The sequence below is a fragment of the Bos taurus genome, chromosome 2 (assembly GCF_002263795.3).
Source record: "Bos taurus isolate L1 Dominette 01449 registration number 42190680 breed Hereford chromosome 2, ARS-UCD2.0, whole genome shotgun sequence".
Classification (NCBI taxonomy): domain Eukaryota; kingdom Metazoa; phylum Chordata; class Mammalia; order Artiodactyla; family Bovidae; genus Bos; species Bos taurus.
Genome location: NC_037329.1, coordinates 118,710,116 through 118,731,439, shown reverse-complemented (window position 1 = coordinate 118,731,439; position 21,324 = coordinate 118,710,116). Strand labels below are relative to the sequence as shown.

General features: G+C 45.8%; 1 protein-coding gene across 1 annotated transcript; it reads left to right on the top strand.

Moving 5' to 3' along the window:
* The first annotated feature begins 2,112 nt into the window (after positions 1 to 2,112).
* On the top strand, positions 2,113 to 20,882 carry GPR55 (G protein-coupled receptor 55). The gene is made up of 3 exons (XM_015459886.3): positions 2,113 to 2,461; positions 4,214 to 4,414; positions 15,973 to 20,882. The coding sequence occupies exon 3, from the start codon at positions 15,981 to 15,983 to the stop codon at positions 17,025 to 17,027; it is 1,047 nt and encodes a 348-aa protein (XP_015315372.1). The 5' UTR covers positions 2,113 to 2,461; positions 4,214 to 4,414; positions 15,973 to 15,980; the 3' UTR covers positions 17,028 to 20,882.
* Positions 20,883 to 21,324: the final 442 nt, after the last annotated feature.

Here is a 21,324-nt window from a genome sequence, read left to right as displayed (position 1 = left end):
AGTGTTGGGAGAGGGTGTGGTGATTCCCCAGTGCTGTGAGCTGCTCTATGGCAAACAGAATGGCTTGTTCCTTGATCTAGGAGTGACTTCCAAGCTCGGAGGCTGCCCAGGAACATGCTGAGAGTGAAGGTTCTAGCCCCACTGCCCTCCTGCTCTGGGTTCCCCAGCAGGCAGGTCAACAGGGACCCACCCGAACTCCCAAGGCCTCTGATTTGTTCCAGGTGGTGAAAGGTGGGGCAGGACCAGAGGGGCTGGTTCTGGGACTTTTAGCAAAACCTTCTAAGAAAAAGTCTTCAGAGTTTTGACTTTGATTCCCCAGGGCAGTGGCTGCGGTGAGGGAAGGAGAGGAGCTGGGTAGAGAGGCTGGAGCCATGGGTCAGCCCTGGACAAATCTCTGCCTGGTCCATCCCTAACAAGCCAGCACACTCTGAATCTCTCTGGACCACACGTTCTCCTGCCAGGGCTCAACCATCACTCCCTTGATGAGGATCGTTAGCAAAACTCTTCAAGAAAGGAGGTGGAAGATAACTTGTTTGTGTTAAACGGGAGGAAATAAGGACACACGGATGCATACATGCTGGTGCAGAGAATCTGAAAGAAGCTGCAATCAGGGGTCCCCCCAGGGGAGATGAGTACTGGATTGGGGGACAATGGTGGGGCACAGACATTTTACTCTCTGTTTACATATGTATTTGAATCACATGTATGCATTCAGAATTAAAAATAAAAAGCCACAGCAATAAGACACAGAGATACTCATTAAAAAAAAAAAGCCAGAACAGGAGATGGGTGAGACTCCCTTTGAGGAGGATCTGTGTGGTGAGTCACTCTCTGCAGGGTCCCCAAGGCTGACCCCTTCTCAGGGCTCCCATGCCCCATGTCCTGGACACCTGCCTGTCTTCTCCTTACTGCTTTCTCCCAAGACTCCTGGCCTCCTGCTGCTGCACTCAGAGGGGCCTCACCTCTGCTTAGACGGGGCCAGGGACCCGGGGTGGGCTCGCTTGTGGAAGGCCTGTCTTATGCCCTGCCAGCCAGCGTGGGGTACCATGGCCCAATGCAATGAATGAACTTGGTTCTACCCATCACACAAGCACCGCTATGATGGGATCGGGGACAGTGAGAGCTTAAAGGGCTGTCATGGTTCTGTCAAGCTCTTCCCTGAATGATGGGGGGGCCCGGGCTGGGGAGGGCCAGGTGATTCACCCACAGTCACACACAAGCTGTTGATTACTTGGAGACCACATATGTGGGAATGATCACCAAGGCCCACTTTGGAGAGTTTCTATTCCTGGAGGCGTCTGAAAGCGACGGCCTGCCAGGCCTGTAACATCGACCTGTGCCTTGGTCTTTAATGGGGTTCCTAGTTCCTCCTGGGCAGAAGGGGAATCTGCCAGGCTCCTTTCAGCCCAGACTTCCCTGCATCTCTGGAATCTGCAGAGGTTCCCTGCTGGGAGCACCCTGGGGCCCAATGGTGAATCTCAGCTCTTGCTACACTGGAGAGACCTCTGCTCCCAGGGCTCCTGAGAGCCGTATCACCCCAGGCTGACCCCAATCCCTGTGGAAGCTGGGCCCAGAGAAGCCAGGGCTGGGGAGCAGCCTGGCAGCCGTGCCCTGTCCCTTGAAGACACGCAGGCAGGGGCTAAGGTGTCCCCCTAGGCTGTCCTTCCTAGCCCCCAAGTCCTAAACATGAAGGCTTCCAACACCACCCTCCTTTCTGTGGGCAGCAGTTCTGAATCCTAAACCCCAGATGTGCTGGAAGCCACGAGGGCCCTTTTTCAGAAGCTTGCTGCTCCTGGCGTGACACCAGGCTCTGAACCTCTGCTGTGGGTGATGTGTCCTCTTCCAAAGGTTCCTCACGCCCCGGCTCAGGCAGTGGCTCTTGACTTGTTTTCTTTTGTTGGAAGCTGAGCGAGTATGCAGACCCTCTGAGAGGGCACAAGAGCCCAGAGCCTCTTCCTGACCACATCCCCCAACCCCTGCCCAGGCCACATTCTAGCCATACTTAGGAAGGAACTCCCACCCCCACCCCAGGGAGCCCCTCTCCAGATCCTAGAGGAGAAGCCCTTCTGCCAGATGAGACTGATGCAAAACGGTTTGATATATGTGATCCCACCCCCTCATTTCACAGACGAGGAAGTTCAGCCCCAGAAGGGGAAGTGCCTCTCCCCAGAGTAAGGTGGTGACCATGCTGGGAAATAACATCTCACACCTCGCTCAGCTGCACTGGACTCCCAGGAGGTAACAGCCCCCAGGCGGCTCAGAAAACCCGATGCACCCGGAATCCACCCACTGACGTTGGTCTCGGGGACCGCGAGGTGACTTTCCTTCGGGGTCTGGGCTCCATCGGCAACTGCCCCAACTCGCCTGGCCGTCTTAGACGTCAGGGACAGCAGCAGCCCCCCCGGGCAGCCTTCGTGACAGCAGCAGCAGCAGGGGAGGACTGGTCTGTCCCTGATTGCAGGTGACATTTTCTATGAATCCTCAACTTCCTCCTGATTTGACTCAGAGTGGCAGCATGGGCTGGGTGGGGAAACCTCGCTGTAGGCAGCCCAGGAGCCGTCCCCAAGGGAGCTCGACTTGCGTGTCCCCACCTCCCTCCCTCGGGTCGGCTGCCTGCTGCCCCGGAATTGGGGCCGGGAAAGCACCAAGAGGCCAAGATGACAAGCTCTAGGAATCACCCTGCAGCCACTGAGCAAAGTGCTCACGGCAGGCTAGAGCTGCACTCGGGAGCCCAGGCCAGCCCCTTGCCAGCTGGGTAATTTCCCTGGTCTCAGTGTACCTCTCAGGGGAATGGGAGCAATAAGAATTTCTTCCTCACAGAGCTCTTGAGAGCAGTAAGTGATGGAAGTGCTTGTCCCACAGCTGCCCACCCGTAAGCTTTCAGCAAGCTTTGGCCACTGTTATATCTTATAACTAGATTATTCTCCAACCCTCATCAAGTGTCTCTTGGAGAAGCTAGAAGGGAAGTTACAGCATTTCTTACGAGTGGAAGCGGAGAACAGGAGGTGAAGGAATGTCTGTAGGACTGGCCTGGAATAGGCTGTGTGCTCCTGGGGCAGTGAGACAGGGGTGGAGGTGTGCTCAGGGCAGCCCTGGACTCCACAGAAGGCTTGGTGCTCTCGAATCTGGCCAGTCATCCCAGCTGCACAGGGCACGCCTATCACCCTGGAGCTGCTGCAGACCAGGCCATTCACTCGGCCCCTCTTTCATTGAATAAGTCCTTGTTGAGGGTCTGTTTTGCGTTTGCCTCATGAGGTGGTATAAAGTGCAAAGGATATATGGTCATTGTCCTGGGGTTGTTGGAGGAAAGCAGGGACTTGCCCCAGTGGCAGGTGGCCCTACCCGGCCATAGCAGGGAAATCACATCAGATGATGCTGGTGGTTTGTGAAAGTGGATTGAAGGAAGGGATGGGGTTTTTAGGATGGGAGGTGAGTCTGAGGGGATCAGACTGTTGGGTGGTGCCAGCTGCTGAAAGGAGTGAGAAAGGGGTTTACCAGATGGATAAACCCCTGGATTTACCAGGTCTTCTTGCTGGTGATAGGTTTTCCAGGTGGCTCAGTGGTAAAGAATCTGCCTGCCAATGAAGGAGATGCAAGTTAGACCCCTGGGTCAGGAAGATCCCCTGGAGAAGTAAACCCACTTCAGTATTCTTGCCTGGGAAATCCCATGGACAGAGGAGCCTGGTGGGCTACAATCCGTGGGGTCCCAAAAGAGTCGGACACAATTTAGGGACGAAACAACAACTTGCTGGTGATGCTTGTGGGCGTGGGGTAAAGGAAAGATGGAGAGGTCCAGGATGTGAGTCCATTGGAGGCCCCTCACTACCTGTTTGAGCTTGGGGGAGTGCTTTGGTTTCTGTGATCCTCCTTGTCTTCGTCTGTAAAATGGGCATAGTTATAATAGCATCCCAGGAATGAACGTATTGAGTTCCCTCCGTAGAGCACCTAGCACAGAGCTGGCCACATCTCAAATCCCTGAGCTTGTCTCTGCACTCCCCCACCCACCCCTACTCCACCCTCACCAAGCTTAGTGTGCAGCTATAGCAAAATTCTGGACTCCCGGAAATTCTGTGTGCTCCATCCCCTGTGTCCTGTTCTTTCTTAATCATGATCCCCAGAAGCCCAGCTCAGGTGTTAACTGATGAGTTTACTCACATTGAGGTGTTAGTAGCAGATAACTGCATTCAAATAAATGCTTATTTTCTGCCTTCAGGGCTCACCACTGCCTCCCCAGAGAAAACTGGAATTTCAGGCGAGGATGCCCCTCCTGCCATGACACCCCTTCAGCTGTCCTGATGCCGCTCTGCCACCAGCTGGCCCTCCCACCTCTGAGTTGGCTCACACCTCTGCTCTCTGTGTGGATGAAGGATCACGGCAGCACAAGAGAAGCTTCTTAGCCTGCAAACCACCTAAGGTTGCATTTTTTCCCATTGCTGGTGTTTTCTGGAAAAGCCAGGACTTTCCAGAAGTGTGTGGCTTGGTCTGAGCCACACAGCTGGGTTTAGATGCTCTTGCTGTGGAGACATGGGATCAGGGCTGCCCCAAGAGGGGTGCTGGGTCCTTGAAGGTGTGGGTAGCTCTGGGTCCTGACAGCTGCAAGAATCACAGCCCAGCGTGGGGTCAAGTTGGCAGTCAGAGAGCCACCATGGGCCCCTGTCCCCAGGGCTGGGCGGTGCTGTGTGGATTAGAGAAGCCAGACAGGCCAGAAAGAGGCCCCACAGCCAGAGAGAAGCAGAAGCAGAGCAGGGGCCTCAGGGCTCCCAGGCCCATCCTCTTTCATGTACAAGATGTTTCCTCTCTTCACCAAACATTAGAAAAACACATATTGCCAGAATATTCTATCTCAGCCTTTTTTTTTTTTTTAAGCCTTTCACATATGTGGATTTTTTTTTATATAACATTCCAAATAAACAGATATTCTGCCTCTGCCTGCATATCTCTGGGGACAGAGAGCTCATTGCACGGCCAGTTGGTCTGCTGTCTGACTTCCAGTGGAAGATAGGTCTGCTTCCTACAGCATCTGAAACTTCCTGTTATGGCCCCATGGAGTCATACAGTGGAGCCTATCTTGAGCCTTGGAGATGCTGATATAACATCTCCAGAATGATGGAGGCATCTCCAGATGACATCTCTAGAATAGCTATAAAAATATCTATACTTCTATGGCTTATGAGCAACGCTAGTCCTTCCTTTATGTCCTCCTGTGTTGGGGCATCCTAGGCTCTCCACATGACGCCCCTGCAGACTGACAGCCTCTGGGGCCTGGGTGCAGTGCAAGGGCCACTTGTCACATGTCCCCCATGTTCCTCTTCTAGAGTGTCTGTGTGTAACTGGGTTCACCTCACTTCTCACTGTCTTTCCTGTCTGCAAGAATACTTAGAAATGATTTTCCTTTCAGCTGTGACTTCACTGGTGTTTCATCTGTAAATATTTGTTCCTTTCCAATATTTCGGCACTGTACTTCTGACTTTATCTCTGACACATTACTTAAGAGACTCCTTAACAAGAATGCATGAAAATGCCTATTGTATATTATGATTAATACCGTCAGTGCTGCAGCAAATACTTGTGTTTTCTTACTGTCTGCAGAAAAACGATCTGAAAATTGAAGGGTGAAATTGCCATTGCCTTGGAGTCCTTGGCTGGGCCCGGGAATGGGATGAATTTGGTGAAAGATACTTGCCGTCTCCATAACAGAGTGTATTCCCCCGATTTATGACTTGGTCCTCACTAATTTGTTAGTTCTACATTATTAATTGAGCTGCTCAGAGCTCCAAACAGCTCTGTCTGCTTGATCAATGATATTCTAAGAGGGGAGCATTAGGGTCTCTATCTGCAATTATATTTCTTTCTCTACTGTTTTGCATTTCTGCTTGTTCCCATCATGTACAGAAGTACATGGAACATAAATTTTGTATTTTAATTGTTTATTATAGCATTTACCTTGTAGGGTCTCCGTATTTAAAAAAAATGACACTGTCACATTTCCTTCCTTTCTAGTGGTCTGTGTATCTGATAATCCATAGATGATCTCATCATTTTACTCAGCTTATGCCTTTTTTTTGGGTGTTTCTTATCAACACAAGATGATTGGGTTTTAATTTTTTTGATCAGATTCCCCCCTTGACAGGGAGTATTGCAGTTAATATAATTATTAGTCAGTATGGCATCACCGACTCGATGGACACGAGTTTGAGTGAACTCCGGGAGTTGGTGATGGACAGAGAGGCTTGGCGTGCTGCAATTCATGGGGTCGCAAAGAGTCGGACACGACTGAGTGACTGAACTGAACTGACTGAACTGATTATGATTTGATTGTAATTGTTACATTTGTCTAAACCTCCATGGGGTTGCCCCTCTGCTCTCTATATTGAGGTATTGCAGTTTTTTTCACTTTGTTTCTATAGTGAATTTTCTCTTCCTTTTGTCCCTTTAAAATAGACAAGATAATTTAGCCTAAATAACCACTTTAGAAAATAGTCAAGTTTAATGACTACATTTATTTCTATTAATAGCTCTCTCAACTTTGGGAGAATTGTGCTTAAAGATCTTCCCTCCTCTTCACCCACTCTCTGGCCCTTGAATGATCATCTGGCAGTTTGAGTCTCTTTCACATGGTTCCTTCCTCCTTAAAGTGAAGTTGCTTAGTCGTGTCCTATCTGGAAACCTGTGGACTGTGTCCAGGTATTTTCCAGGCAAGAGTACTGGAGTGGGCTGCCATTTCCTTCTCTAGGACATCTTCCCGACCCAGGGATCGAACCCGGGTCTCCTGCATTGCAGGCAGACGCCTTACCATCTGAGCCACCAAGGAAGTCCTTCCCTTTATGTTACATACAATTTTGATGATGTGATGACTGACATGCAGGCAGAGGAAACCTTGCTTTTATCATGGATTGGTTTCTTGTGGCTATTCTCTGGTCTCTTAGGTGGCACTGGCTTTTCGCCTGTCCAATTCCTTGTCATATCATGCTTTGTTCTCAAGTTCCTCTGATGCTACATGTTGACATCTTTGACCTGGCAAGATGTATGCCTCATCAGCTGAGTATCTTTCAGTTCAATGCATTCCTTTAAATTCTGTGTAAACCTCCCTTCCACCCCCGCCATGCCTCCAACACAGACTCAGATGTTGCCTCTTTGAAAGGAAAGTCAAAAGCTGTTGCTATTTTTCTTCTTTTGCCCCAGCATTTAGTACATTAAACCGTTTAAAAATTGTTTTCATTTCATTATTAATTAGAAAAATACACACACACACGTAGAAGAAAAAGAGAGATAAAGATAAAAGATTTAGAAATCACTCACCATTTAACCGTTTGAATGCAACCAGTGTTTGGCATATGGAAATTTTTTTTCTAGGTTTTTTCCTTGTGTGTGGGTTTTTTAATCATATTTGAAATCATTCTGAATGTATAGTTCTGTAGTTTGTGGGTTCTTTATTTAGCGTAGTCAGCATAGACATAATATAGTCAGGCAAAAATTTTCCATTGAGTAGATTTACCGTAGTGAAATTGAGCTCTTGTTGACATTTAAGTGAATGCATGTATTTTTTGCTATGAGAAAAAGATGCTAAAGTGAACATATTTCCGTACACATTTTTTCCTTTTTTTTTTTTTGCATAATTTACTTAAGGTAAATTTTTAGAATCACTGAATGAAACCTTAAAAAAGATTTCTAGGGCTTGTAATATAAGTTATCAATTTCCCAAAGTTGGGTACATATCTGTATGCTCACTAGCATATTGATGATTATTTTATGGAATCCTTGTCAGCATCTCTAGATAATATAAGCAAAAAATTTATTTCTTCGTAAATCTTATGGGAACCACTTGTGTCTTTTTCTGTTAATCTATTGTGTGTCTTGATATTACTCATTTTTTAACACTCTTCATAGCAAAGGAACATTATTTATCTAACTTATTTGTTGTATTTGCTTTCCTTCAGTATATTCTTAGATGTTAAGCTTTTTTAAACAAAAAGAAAATTTCTAATTTTTGTACAGTCAAACCTGTTCTACCTGTTTTCTGATTCTTTTGCTTTTCAATTATTTTAAGTTGCAAAGAGCTTTTCCTTCCTTCCACTGGCTTTTATGAATTGGCCACTAAGTTTTCATGTAGTTTTACTATGGTTTGATCTCCTGAAGTTTTTTTCGCTTATGAATTTGGAATTTCTTTTTCTACTAGGTGTGAGATGAGGATTCGAAAGTTAGTTTTTAGCCCCCAAATTCTTCACTGATAGTCTTAACATCATTTATTGACTAAGCTTTCTATTTGAGTTATTTTTTATTTATTGTTCTTATACTTTTCCCTTTTTATTGATTGATTTTTAAAATTTTTATTGGCGTTTATTTGCTTTACAATGTTCTGTTAGTCTCTGCTGTACAGTGAAATGAAGCAGCTGTATACATGTATATATGTATATGTGTGTGTGTGTGTGTGTGTGTGTGTGTGTGTGTGTGTGTATACATGTATATATCCCCTCCCTCTTGGACCTTCCTCCCACCCCACCCTCCCATCCCTTTAGGTCATCACAGAGAACCAAGCTGAGCTCCTTCTGCTATACAGCAGGTTCCCACTAGCTATCTATTTTATACATGGTAGAAGGCAATGGCACCCCACTCCAGCACTCTTGCCTGGAAAATCCCATGGATGGAGGAGCCTGGTAGGCTGCAGTCCATGGGGTCGCAAAGAGTCAGACATGACTGAGTGACTTCACTTTCACTTTTCACCTTCATGCACTGGAGAAGGAAATGGCAACCCACTCCAGTGTTCTTGCCTGGAGAATCCCAGGGACGGGGGAGCCTGGTGGGCTGCCGTCTATGGGATCGCACAGAGTCGGACACAACTGAAGCGACTTAGCAGCAGTAGCAGCAGCAGTGTATATATGTCAATCCCAATCTCTCAATTCGTCCCACCTTCCCCCTTCCTCCTCTGTGTTCACATGTCCATTCTTTACATCTGTGTCTCTACTCCTGCCCTGGAAATAGATTCATTTGTACCATTTTTTCTAGATTCCACGTATATGCGTTAATATATGACATTTGTTTTTCTCCTTCTGACTTCACTTTGTATGACAGACTCTAGGCCCATCAACATGATGGAGAGGATGTGGAGAAAAGGGAAACTTCATGCGCTGTTGGTAGGAATGTGAATTGATACAGCCACTGTGGAGAACAATATGGGGGTGCCTTAAAAAACTAAAAATAGAGTTACCATATGACTCAGCAACCCCACTACTGGTCATATACCCTAAGACTTAGTCTTTCAGTTGTATCCTATTCTTTGAGACCCCATAGACTGTAACCTAGCAGGCTCTTCTGTCCTTGGGATTTCCCAGGCAAGAATATGGGTTGCCATTTCCTTCTTCAGAAGATCTTCCTGACCCAGGGGTCGACCCTGCAGGCAGATTCTTTACTGCTGAGCCACCAAGGAAACCCATAGTCTGAGAAAACCATGATTCAAAAGGACACTTGTATTAATTCAGGGGAATACCTCATTTCTTCTTATTGTTTCTGTTAATTGTCTAGCATGTTGTTTGGAACTTCTGGGTGTCGGCAAGTGTCCAGTTTCAATAAGAATGTCTCTTTTTGTTTTTTTTTTTTTTTTTTTTAAACTATTAAATGCAAAGTTGGCCGTTAATGTGAACAGGTTACTCTTTATCAGGTGTAAGAAGTATCCTTCTCTTCCTTCATTTAAATGACTTGTGGAAAAACTATCATACAATGCGATGGCTTTTCATTTTTGTCCTAATGATGTAACGCACAATATTAGCAAATTTCCTAACATTGAAAAAAGGTCTTACATTTCTGTGGTGAATATGACTTGGTAAAATGATGAGTTATAATTTTAGTATATTGAGTTCTATTTGGTAATATTTTAACTCAGATATTTGCATCTATTTTCATACATGCATTTGAGCAGTTTTCCTCTTTTGTGCTACATTTGTCAAGTTTTGGTGTTTGGGTAAATTAGTTTTATAACAAATTCTTGATTATCATTATCTTGTGTATCTGAAACTATTTATAGAGTATGGGAATTATCTGGTCCTTGAAAGTTAAAATATGCTAGAGCCCCCCACCTCTAGATATATTAAAATCTATTTATTCTTTGATAACATTCTCAGTTTTACTCATGGCTTTTGATCTAATCAATACCACTTGTGTTAATTCTTGTATTAATTGTGGTAAGTTATGTTTTGCCCTTAAATTGTCAACTACTTCATGGTTTTCAAGTGGATTAGTAATGAGGTAATTTCTTTTTATTTTTTTCTCTCTCCTCTATTAGTCTTAGAACACCTTCTCGTTTCTAGTTTTGCTTGAATCTTGTTTATCGATCACAATTATTAGAGGTGTTTGTATTGTTTAGTTTACTCTTCACCTCCCTCTCTCTGCCAAAGAATTAAATTTACAGATTCTGGTTATTTTCCTCTTTGCTAATTCTTTTATTTTCACTTTTATCTTTATAAAAATTTCCTCAATTTCTCTATTACTTTAGTGTTCTTTTTTTCCCTAAATGCCCATGTTGACTGTTTCAATCATTTATTTAGTTTTCTTAAAAAAAAAAAAAATTCAAGCTGTCTGGGCTATGTATTTATCTCTGAGAATAGTTCCAGCTGCATCTTGTGAAATTTTTTTTAAACAATCAATCCAGAAAGCTCTTGTCATTGTTGACTATGCCCCATGCATTTTGTTTTGTAATCCTGGCTTTACTTCGTTTTTAAAAAGCCAATTTTGTTTATTTCCTAGGCTTCTGTGTATTGTGGTCAGAGTATATACCCCACAAAATTTCTGCTTTTCTTTTAATGGAAAGCTTTGTTCTTGCTAGACAGGTAATTTATCTTAACAACTTTTTCTCGGATACTTGAGAAAAAACCAGACTCTTTATTTAAAATAAAATCTAAGATATTAATTAAATTATATTCATTACATTATTTATATAATTCTGTATCCTAATTTACACTTTACCAATTTGATCTGTTCAAATCTATTCCACATTAAAATCTGAAACTGCCATTTTTTTGCCAATGGCTCTTGAATTTTAACAGTATTACTTTATGTACTTTTATACAACATCATCTAGTGCATAAATTACTATATTTGTCACAATTTTTCTTTCATTAATATAAAATAAGCTCTTAATCCTGATGTGTAGTTTTATTCTTAATTCTACAGTGCTAGGTATGAATACTGCCACTCGGACTTTCCTTTTGCTCATATTTGTCCGATATCTCATCCTGGGACTTTTACTTTGAGTATTTCTGTCATTAAGTAAGTGTGTCCTTTACAAGCAATAAAGAATTGCATTTTATTTTGTAATTGAACTGAAAACATTGGTTAATTTTTAAAATTTTGAATCTCCAAAGTTTATTTGGAGAATGTAATTTATTTTATTGATGTAATTTCTATGCTTGGTTACTTTTTCCCATTCTATTACTCCTTGACTGTTTTGTCTGATTTGTTTCTCTTTATCAACTTTAGTGATTTTGAGGATAAGCATCCTGTTTTTAATAGTCAGTTGTTAGGTCAAGGTTTAAAAAATCTTACGCTTTCTGTAACTATCAAAGTTAAAAAAGAAGACAGAACAATGACCTTTAATTTCCCTTTTATGTAATGTTTTCTTTTCCTGTGTCCCAGTACTCTCTGTCATGCTTGCCCTCTGCAACCCAAGAATATCTTCCTTCTTCATTACTTTATCTGAGGTATTACAGCTTGTCTTTTTTTAAAGACATGGAAGATCTCTTAGGGCTTCCCGGGTGACACTATTGGTAAAGAACCCACCTGCCAATGCAGAAGACACAAGAGATGCTGGTTCAATCCCTGGGTCAGGAAGATCCCCTGGAGGAGGGCATGGCAACCCACTCCAGTACTCTTGCCTGGAGAATCCCATGGACAGAGGAGCTTGGTGGGCTACGTCCACAGGGTGGCTCTGAGTTGGACACGACTGAAACAACTTAGCATGCACGCAAGATCTCTTTTACTTTTTTTTTCTTCTAAATCTGTAACTATATACATCATAGCTTTGGTCTCTTTCCAGTTTCCTGCTTCTGATTCTCTGAACTTGCCCATCTTGATGTTTGCATCTTTTATTGTTGGCATCTCTTGGAGAGCTGAAGTTCTGCCTCTTGGAGGCAGTTTCCCCCAATCCCCTCTGAAAGCCATACATACCTAGTTGACTTTTTATGATCTTCACACCTGAACAGCCACCCAATTGGGCATGAAGTTCTTATGTTCAAATTTAACCCCTTGAAACTTTTCTGGTGTTATTTTTTTCAGAGAGGTTTCCAGGAAACTTGGTTTATTTATTCACAAAGTTTGTAAGCTTTTATATTAATGACATTTAAAGATGTTAAGTACTGGAGGAGGGCATGGCGACCCACTCCAGTATTCTTGCCTGGAGAATCCCCATGGACAGAGGAGCCTGGTGGGGTACAGTCCATGGGGTCTCAAAGAGTCAGACACAACTGAGCGACTAAGCACAAAGATGTAAGTGGGACATCTGAGAGTGGCTTTCTTTCCAAAAACTGCATAAAACATGGTTCCTCTAATCCAAGTTCTCATCTTCTCTGTGGTGTAATTCAGCCTGCCTCTCAGGCATCAGCTGCTTGCGGTTAACAAAGTTCCTCTCGGGCCCTTCAGGTCTGTTCACAGACTCAATTTGCTTGATCCATGACCTTTCCCCATTCATGTTATTTCCTTCCTAGTATGAAGCTGGGACCAGGGCCCTGGTGACTGACAGTCCAACTGGGGTCATGCCCACCTTGGGCTGGTTCTAGCCAATGACGGGGCTCTGAGGAGGCACTGGTCCTGGGAGATTCCTGCTGGACATGGAACTTGAACAGGTGACTTGTGCTTCCAGTATCTTCGACCACCTGAAGAGGTCTTCATCATTCTTAGAGCTGCACTATGGTCTGAAGTTCTTCCTACCCAACTCTTCCTTCTCTCTCTCCTTACACAGGTGTCAGACTGCTTTGTGGTCTGAGGGCTCTTCCTGTCCACTCCTATTTTTGTTGTTGTTTAGTTACTAAGTCCTGTTCGACTCTTTTGTGACGCTATGGACTGTAGCCTGTCAGGCTCCTCTGTCCCTGGGATTCTCTGGGCAAGAATGCTGGAGTGGGTTACCATTTTCTCCTCCAGGGGATCTCCCTGATCCAGGGATCAAACCCACAGTCTCCTGCATTGACAGATGTGTTCTTTACCAGTGAGCCACCAGGGAAGCCCGTACACTCTTGTCTCTCGCCCTTTATCACACCGGCCTTTCCCTTAATATATCTGTCAAATGCCTAAAACTGTCTCAGCATTTGCTTCTCGGCCTCCCCCCTGCACCATCTTACAGTTGATTCAATCAGTTGATTCAGTTGATTTGAGCGGATCCCAGAGCTGGCCAGAACAGGTGCCATCCACAGCCCCAGACAACAGGTCTAGAGTGGGAGGTTGCTAGCCACCATTTAAGTGGATTGCTTTTTATTTGCAGCCCATCTTTGGGGGAAAAAAAAATGACTTTTACATCTTGCTGCAGCCTGGAGGTTTTTTTTAATCTTATTCCAATGAAGTTCCTGATCTTTTTAGAAAAAAGATTGTTCCCTTTCAGAGGGAATTCAGGGGATTAATTTTTCAGATTCTTTGCTCACTCTACCATTAGCTGGAAGTATTTTTTTTCAACCTGGTTTCTTATTGCCAATCCATGGTGTGCTTTTCTAGCTTCAAAAATTAACATTTGAAAAGCTCACATTTGAAGTCGTTCAGCAATTCAAATGTGACCTTTAGGATTTCCCTGCTGGAGGACACTGATAGCTGACTTTTATCTTTTCCACAGGAATACTTGTACACGAATAATTGGTACAGTCAATTCAGACAAGCACTGGAATCTTAGAACCATTTTTTTTTTTTTTTTTTTTACCATTTCTGTTAGTTTTTCATCAATTTGTTCAATTCACCCATGTTTTGGGCTTGAATTTGGGTTTATCTTTAAACATCACTAATTTTTTTTTCCTTGGCCACTTTAGTTCTAATCTTTGAATCAGAAGCAATGAGCTGGGTTCACCCATGGAGTCTGCGTGAGCATGACCCAGCCCCAAACGGATGCCCCAGGTTCCGTTTTTTTGCAGTCTTGTCGAATCTCTTTAAGCACAAGCTTGTATTTGCTCTTATCTTTGTGGTTCTTGGTTTTCTGTTGTTTCTGATGTTGAAGGTGACTTCTCTTAGCCAAATGAGTCTTCCTTTTTGGTGCTGCAACACTTTCAGTTAGATCCAAATTGGGTTCTTTTCTGTTCTTTTTGTCATTTTTGAAACTTATCTTGTTGGTTCCAAACTATTCTAGCTATTTTTTTGAGATAAGCTTGTTGCATAGTTGGGGATATTCAGCTGGGAGAGGGCAACCCGCCAGCTTACAGTTAATTTATTCCAGGCTTCTAGGGTTGGGGCAGTTAAGTTCCACCTGGGACTTACACTGCGAAACTCCAGGAGGTGCCATTCACACAGACCACAGGAGTCTGAAGCTTCTGATATGAGTCGGTACATTTTCTTAGATCTTCCATGACATAAACCTATAAGAAAAGTTAGCACATAGGAAAGTGTTGAATTTCTGGAAAGGCACCAAATAATGTATATTATATATTTACTATATAGTGCTCAATGGATGAGAGATTAAATATATATATATATATATATATACACATACACACATATATTTCTGTTTTTGCCAGCAGTTAGAGAGGATTTGGGAATGGCATTCTATACAGGGTCTTAAAAATACTCAACTGCTGCCTTCCCAAGGGCTTGTGATCTCTATCTGTCTGCTGGTATCCAGCGACCATCTGCAGCCACACCTGCAACCTCGGACCTCTTGTTCCTGAAGCCAGCTCTAATTTTCTCTCTGTTCAAAGGCCTTTCTTTGCCTTAGGGAGACCTCAAGCCTTCACTTCACTTCCCGGTGACTCAGTGGTGAAGAATCTGCCTGCAATGCAGGAGATGGAGGTTCGATCCCTGGATGGGGAAGATCCCCTGGAGGAGGGCATGGCAACCCACTCCAGTATTCTTGTCTGGAAATCCCATGGACAGAAGAGCCCAGTGGGCTACAGTCCATGGAGTCACAAAGAATTGGACATGATATAGCGACTGAGCACACACACATGCACAAGCCCTCACTTCACTCCCTTTGGGCATGTTTTTTCTTCCATGTTTTTCCAGTCTCTGTATGGTTTTCTTCTTGGAGAGCAAGAGGCTCTAGCAGCTTCAGGCTTTATCCTCCCAATTTCAAATCCCAAAGAAAAAGCCCCAACACCCTTCCTAGAAACCCAAGCAAGAGGTTCATTACTTTTCATCTGCTCTGGGTCAAATATTCACCCCTGGACCTATAAATGAACCAATGACAGTGTCCTGGGGAATGTGATGCACTGATTGCCACCAACTGGACAGTTAGGGGTGGGGTCAGCTCTGTCCAACCTTAGGGGTGAGGGTGAGGTGGAGCAGAGGGGCAACATACAAAGAGGAACTGGATTCTGAAAACAGCATTTGAAGCTGTACAATCTGCAGCTAAAGTCAGCAGTGCCCTAGTTTTCTTGTTTCCAGTCCTGTGAAATTCTCTTTGATGAAACCAGTTTGGGTCAGGACTTATGGTCTTGCTGATACTTTCAACAGAAAGACTTCTGATCAGAAAAAAGGGAACAGAGAAAGGGTCATGCATATTCTGTTTTTGTAAAAGATAAAGACACATACACACAAGTATGTACATATCTATCTATCTATCTATATATATACACACACACACACACACACACACATATATATATATATCACAGTGATTACATCTGGGCAACAGAATTAGAAGGTGATTTTCCTTCCTGTGTTTTCTAATTGTTGTTTGGAGAGCATAGATTGCTGTGTGATAAAGGGGATGTGTTCATGAGTCTCGACAAAGTTGTTTGACTCCATTAGTTCTATAGAGTAAGAGGAGCTTCATCTCATCTATTGTTGACATTGTAGGAAGGAATATGAGCCAGCAGAACCACAGCGAAAACTGCTCCTTCAACGATGTGAAACAGCTGATGGAAACTGTGCAGTTGGCTGTCCACATCCCTACCTTCATTCTTGGTCTGCTCCTCAATGTACTCGCCATCCGAGGCTTTAGCTCCTTCCTGAAGAAGAGGTGGCCTTGCTACACTGCCACCTCCATCTACATGATCAACCTGGCAGTCTTTGACCTCCTGCTGGTGCTCTCCCTCCCATTCAAGATGTTCCTGTCCCGAAGGCAGGGCTCCTTCCTTCCCTTCTGTACTCTGGTGGAGTGCCTCTACTTCATCAGCATGTATGGGAGCATCTTCACTATCTGCTTCATCAGCCTGGACAGATTCTTGGCCATCCGGTACCCAATCCTGGTCAGCCACATCCGGTCTCCCAGGAAGATCTTTGGGATCTGCTGTATCATCTGGGTGCTGGTGTGGGTCGGGAGCACTCCTGTCTATAGCTTCCATGGCAAAGTGCAAAATTACACGTGCTTCAATAACATGACTGATGGCACCTGGAGTGCCAAGGTCTTCTTCCCTTTTGAGGTCTTTGGCTTCCTTCTGCCCATGAGCATCATTGGTTTCTGCTCCTCCAGGAGTATTCACATTCTGGTTGCTCGTCGGGACCACACCCGGGACTGGGTCCAGCAGAAGGCCTGCATCTGGACTATTGCAGTCAGCTTGGCTGTCTTTGTGGTCTCCTTTCTCCCCGTCCACCTGAGTTTCTTCTTGCAGTTCCTGGTGAGGAATGGCTTCATCGTGGAGTGCAGAGCCAAGCAGAATATTATCTTGTTCCTGCAGTTGTCCATGTGTTTCTCCAATTTCAATTGCTGCCTGGATGTTTTCTGCTACTACTTTGTCATCAAAGAATTCCGCATGGACATCATGGCCCACCGGCCTTCCAGGAGCCAGCTAGTCCACCAGGACACCCTGACCACCATGGCTAAGGGAAAAAAGTCATGCCTGGAGGAAGGAAACCTCAACCTAAATTCCATAGTGAATATCCCTTCCCAGGGCCCTGATGTGGTGGGCTGACAAGTGGTGCATTTACTGGTGTGCCCTCCCTCTGATGGTCACTTGAATGCCATCTTCGCTCGCTGTGGCCCCAAAACCTTTCCCCTGAACCCAGACAACTTGACATAAGCCACTCAGTGTCAGTATCTGGGGAACTCTGAAGAACCCAGGTGAATTCTCAATTTCTCAGTCTCCAAAGCAGGAGGCCTTTGACTATGTGGATCACAACAAACTGGTAAATTCTAAAAGAAATGGGAATACCAGACCACCTTACTTTCCTCCTGAGAAACCTGTATGCAGGTCAGGAGGCAGCCATTAGAACTGGACATGAAACAACTGGTTCCAAATTGGGAAAGGAGTACATCAAGGCTGTATATTGTCACCCTGCTTGTTTAACTTATATGCAGAGTACATCCTGCAAAATTCTGGACTGGATGAAGCTCAAACTGAAATCAAGATTGCTAGAAGAAATATCTACAACCTCAGATATACAGATGATACCACCCTAATGGCAGAAAGCAAAAAGGAACTAAAGAGCCTCTTGATGAGGGTGAAAGAGAAGAGTGAAAAACCTGGCCTAAAACTCAACACTTGAAAAACAAAGGTCATGGCATCTGATCCCACCACTTCATGGCAAATAGGTGGGGGAAAAGTGGAAACAGTGACAGATTTTATCTTCTTGGGCTCCAAAATCACTGTAGATGGTGACTATAGTCACAAAATTAAAAGATGCTTGCTTGCTCCTTGGAAGGAAAGCTATGACAAACCTAGACAGCATATTCAAAAGCAGAGATATCACTTTGCCGACAAAGGTCAGTAGAGTTGAAGCTGTGGTTTTTCCAGTAGTCATGCATGGATGTGAGAGTTGGACCATGAAGTAGGCTGAGTGCTGAAGAATTAACGCTTTTGAATTGTGCTACTGGAGTAGCTCTTGAGAGTCCCTTGGACTGCAAGGAGATCAAACCATTCAATTCTAAAGGAAATCAACCCTGAATATTCACTGGAAGGACTGATGCTGAAGCTCCAATACTTTGGCCACCTGATGCGAAAAGCCGCCTCATTGGAAAAGACCCTAATGCTGGGAAAAATTGAGGGCAGGAGGAGAAGAGGACGACAGAGGATGAGATGGTTGGATGGTATCACTGACTCAATGGACAGGAGTTTGAGCAAACTCTGAGGGTTACTGAAGGACAGGGAAGCCTAGGGTGCTGCAGTCTACGGGGTCACAAACTGTCAGACACGACTCAGCAACTGAACAACAAACACACGAGGCAGAAGAACTGAGAGAAAGAGACCATCTGAATAAGGCTGTTTTCCAACTCTCCTCTGTCCTTCTGTTAGGCTAGAAGATTCTGGGAAGGAAGAGAGTTAGGAGAGAGAATCAGGAGGGTTGGGCATGGAGGAAAGATGGAGTGGGAGGGACTGATGAAGCTCCTTTTTAGTTTGGGATCCCAGGGTGGAGTGGTTGGATTTTCTGGTCTCTTCTGGAGCTCTGTTGACCAATGACCACATAGAGATGCCAGCAGAGGGGGTGACTGGGGAGAGCAAGTATGCACAGAGAACCCCAAGTTTTCTTTGGGCCTTGGAAAGGCCTGAGAGGTCACCCAAACCTTCCTGTCCCCAGGAGAAAGCTGCAGAGGGACTGAGGGGGACTGGTGTGGACCAGGCTGTGTGAAGCTGTGGACACTATGTGGAAGCAGTGGGGACAGAGTGAAAAGCTGTTGGTGGCACCTGAGAGCCATGAGGGGACAGGATATACCTGGGAAAGGTAGGCGACAGAACAAGAGCTGGAAGTGGACAGCCCATTCCTCGTTGCTATCTGAGCATCTGCTGCGTGGAGTTTGAGCACTGGCCCAGCGGGGAGGAGAGGCAGTAGTGGCAAGCCTGGGAGAAGAAAATTCCCGGACATGACCAGCCTGCTCTGTTGAACAGGCTGGGACGTTGTTGGTTTAGTTTTAGTTTTAGATTTAGTTGGATTTCGTTCCCTTGAGAATGATGAGAAGGAATCTGGCTTGATTTGGTACAGCCAGAGAAGAGCAAGGTGTTTGACTTGCCCATCAGAGTCCTGGCTAGGCAGCTGGCTATGGTGGCACTGTTCACAGAGCTGTCCCTGTTCTGTGGCTGGGAGGGAGAAGATGAGAGAGCCAGGGACAGGGATGGAGGACCCATCACAATGAAACAGGGCTCCTGGCAGTTCCTGGCTGGAAACTGTAAATGATTGACTCAGGGTTTGGACTGGGCTTCTCTGATGCTCTAGACAAGGTGCTGTGGTGACAGCTGAAAGCCTGCAGATGACTCAGCTGCTCTGGGGAGTGAAATGATTATCAGGATAAATTATAGGGTGGTTTGCAGGATGGAGTGAGTGGGATGAAAAGTGACGAATGAGATGATGTGCACAGAGGGGAAGAAGTCTTTAGGAGGAAAAGAAGCCACCTTCTACCTGCAGCGTAAGAGGGGAGCGGATGGGGGGAGTACAGTGGGGGAGAAGAGGGCGATTTAGATAAAACCCTGAGTGGGGAGGAGGGGAGGTTGGGTAATTGCCCAAGTCTTGAAGTGCTGGGGTTCTTCGAGGGGTGGGGTGGGGGGTGGGAGTGGCAGGAAGGATGGAGGGCAGGGTGTCTTCCTGCCTGAGAACCCTCAATTTGACCGAGAGCAGTTGACGATCAGGAGCCTCGCCTTCTCTTGCCTCCCCTGTGGTCAGTGGTCAGGTCCATTCCGTGGGGCTGGAGGGAAGGGTGAGGAAGAAAGGGTAGAAATGGAGCAGTGATCATGCCCAGGACCAGAGACTCTGGCCCTCAGACGGGGCTGCACTGGGTGCCAGATAGAGTCAGGGCTCTGTGGACCCCAAGATGAGTACTTCCCAGCTGCCCCAAGCCCTGAACACTGCTCCTCTTGCCTAGGGCTACATGGTCCCATGGCTATCCTGGATGGAGGCACACCTGTGCCACTCTCAGAAAGCCAGACATGCATCAGCAGGACACTCGGCTGGATGCTGTCAGAGCCCGGGGTGGGTGGAGTTATGAGTCACCCCTCCTCCAGTTTCTCTCTTTGAGCCAGAAGCTGGGAGCCTGCCTGGTGGAGCTGAGTGTTCAGTTCATGCCACCATTGCATTCAGGGCCAGACAGGCTTCTAAAGAGGAAAGGGATGAGGGGACCCTGACAACCCATCATCCCCAGTGATGGAGATGTCTGTAAGCATACAGTCTTGTGGGCAGCATGACTCTGCCTGAGCCAGGAGACAGAGGGTGGGAGGGGAGTCTAGACTCAAACTGTGTAATTAACTGTTAGGTATAGGTCCTTGGGGGGATGTGATGGTATGGGGGGATGTGATGGTATGGAATGGATGTCACAACTGTGGACCTGTGGGTGAGCTGTGACTGATCCCAGTACTCTCGGGGGGAGGAGATGGATCTGCTCTCTCTCCCCAGGGGCACCCATCCTGGCCTGTGGGGTGGGGCTGGGCACAGGTCCAGTGCTGCAGGCCAGGCTTCTCTGTAGGAGGGTCCACCCTCGGGGCTCAGCCTGGCCCATAATCAGCAGTCAGGCCCAGCTGACACAGGAGGGGCAGAGGGGCAGGATTAGGGTCAGGGTGCTGATGAATCCACCTGCAGCAAGTAGCAGTCTGTGAGTTGGGGACAGTTGTGGAAAAGCCGAAATTGTCACCACTAAAATCAGTTCAGGCTTAGGGACGTCGTCTGGGCATATATGTGACCTTATTTGTACTCCTAATCTGAAAAGCTCTGAGATACACTTGCTATATGGACATGTATGAAACTAAGACAATTAATTGGAAACAGCAATTTGATTGATCTGATTTTCCAAATAAATAGATTCCTGTGATGCTGAGTAATAAATAGATTCCTGTGATGCTGAGTAACCTTGTGTTAGGATACACTTATTGGCTCCAGAAAAGAGCTGGCAGCTGATGGCCCTTGTCAGGGGACCCAGTAATCTTGGTCAAAGGAATTATGAAAGGGCCAGGTCAAAGAAGCCACCTAGACACTGAGTCTGGGACCACAGAGAACTGCACTCTGGCCTCACGAGCATAGCTGGGACCTGTCCCAAGTGGCCAGGAGCCAGACCCTGCAGGGTCACAATGCAGCTCCTCACAGTCACTTGGATATATCTGGTTCTCTCTGGTGGCAGCTGGGCCCCCTGGACCCCACAGGCTGTGGTGCTGAGTCCACCTCACCCTGCTACTGCCGTCTCGTCCCACCACCACCATGATGCTGGAGCCACCTCCAAAGGTTCTGGTTCCTCTGCATACATTGTGCAGCCCAGCACAGGAGACCTGCTGACCATGAACAGGCTGAAGACAC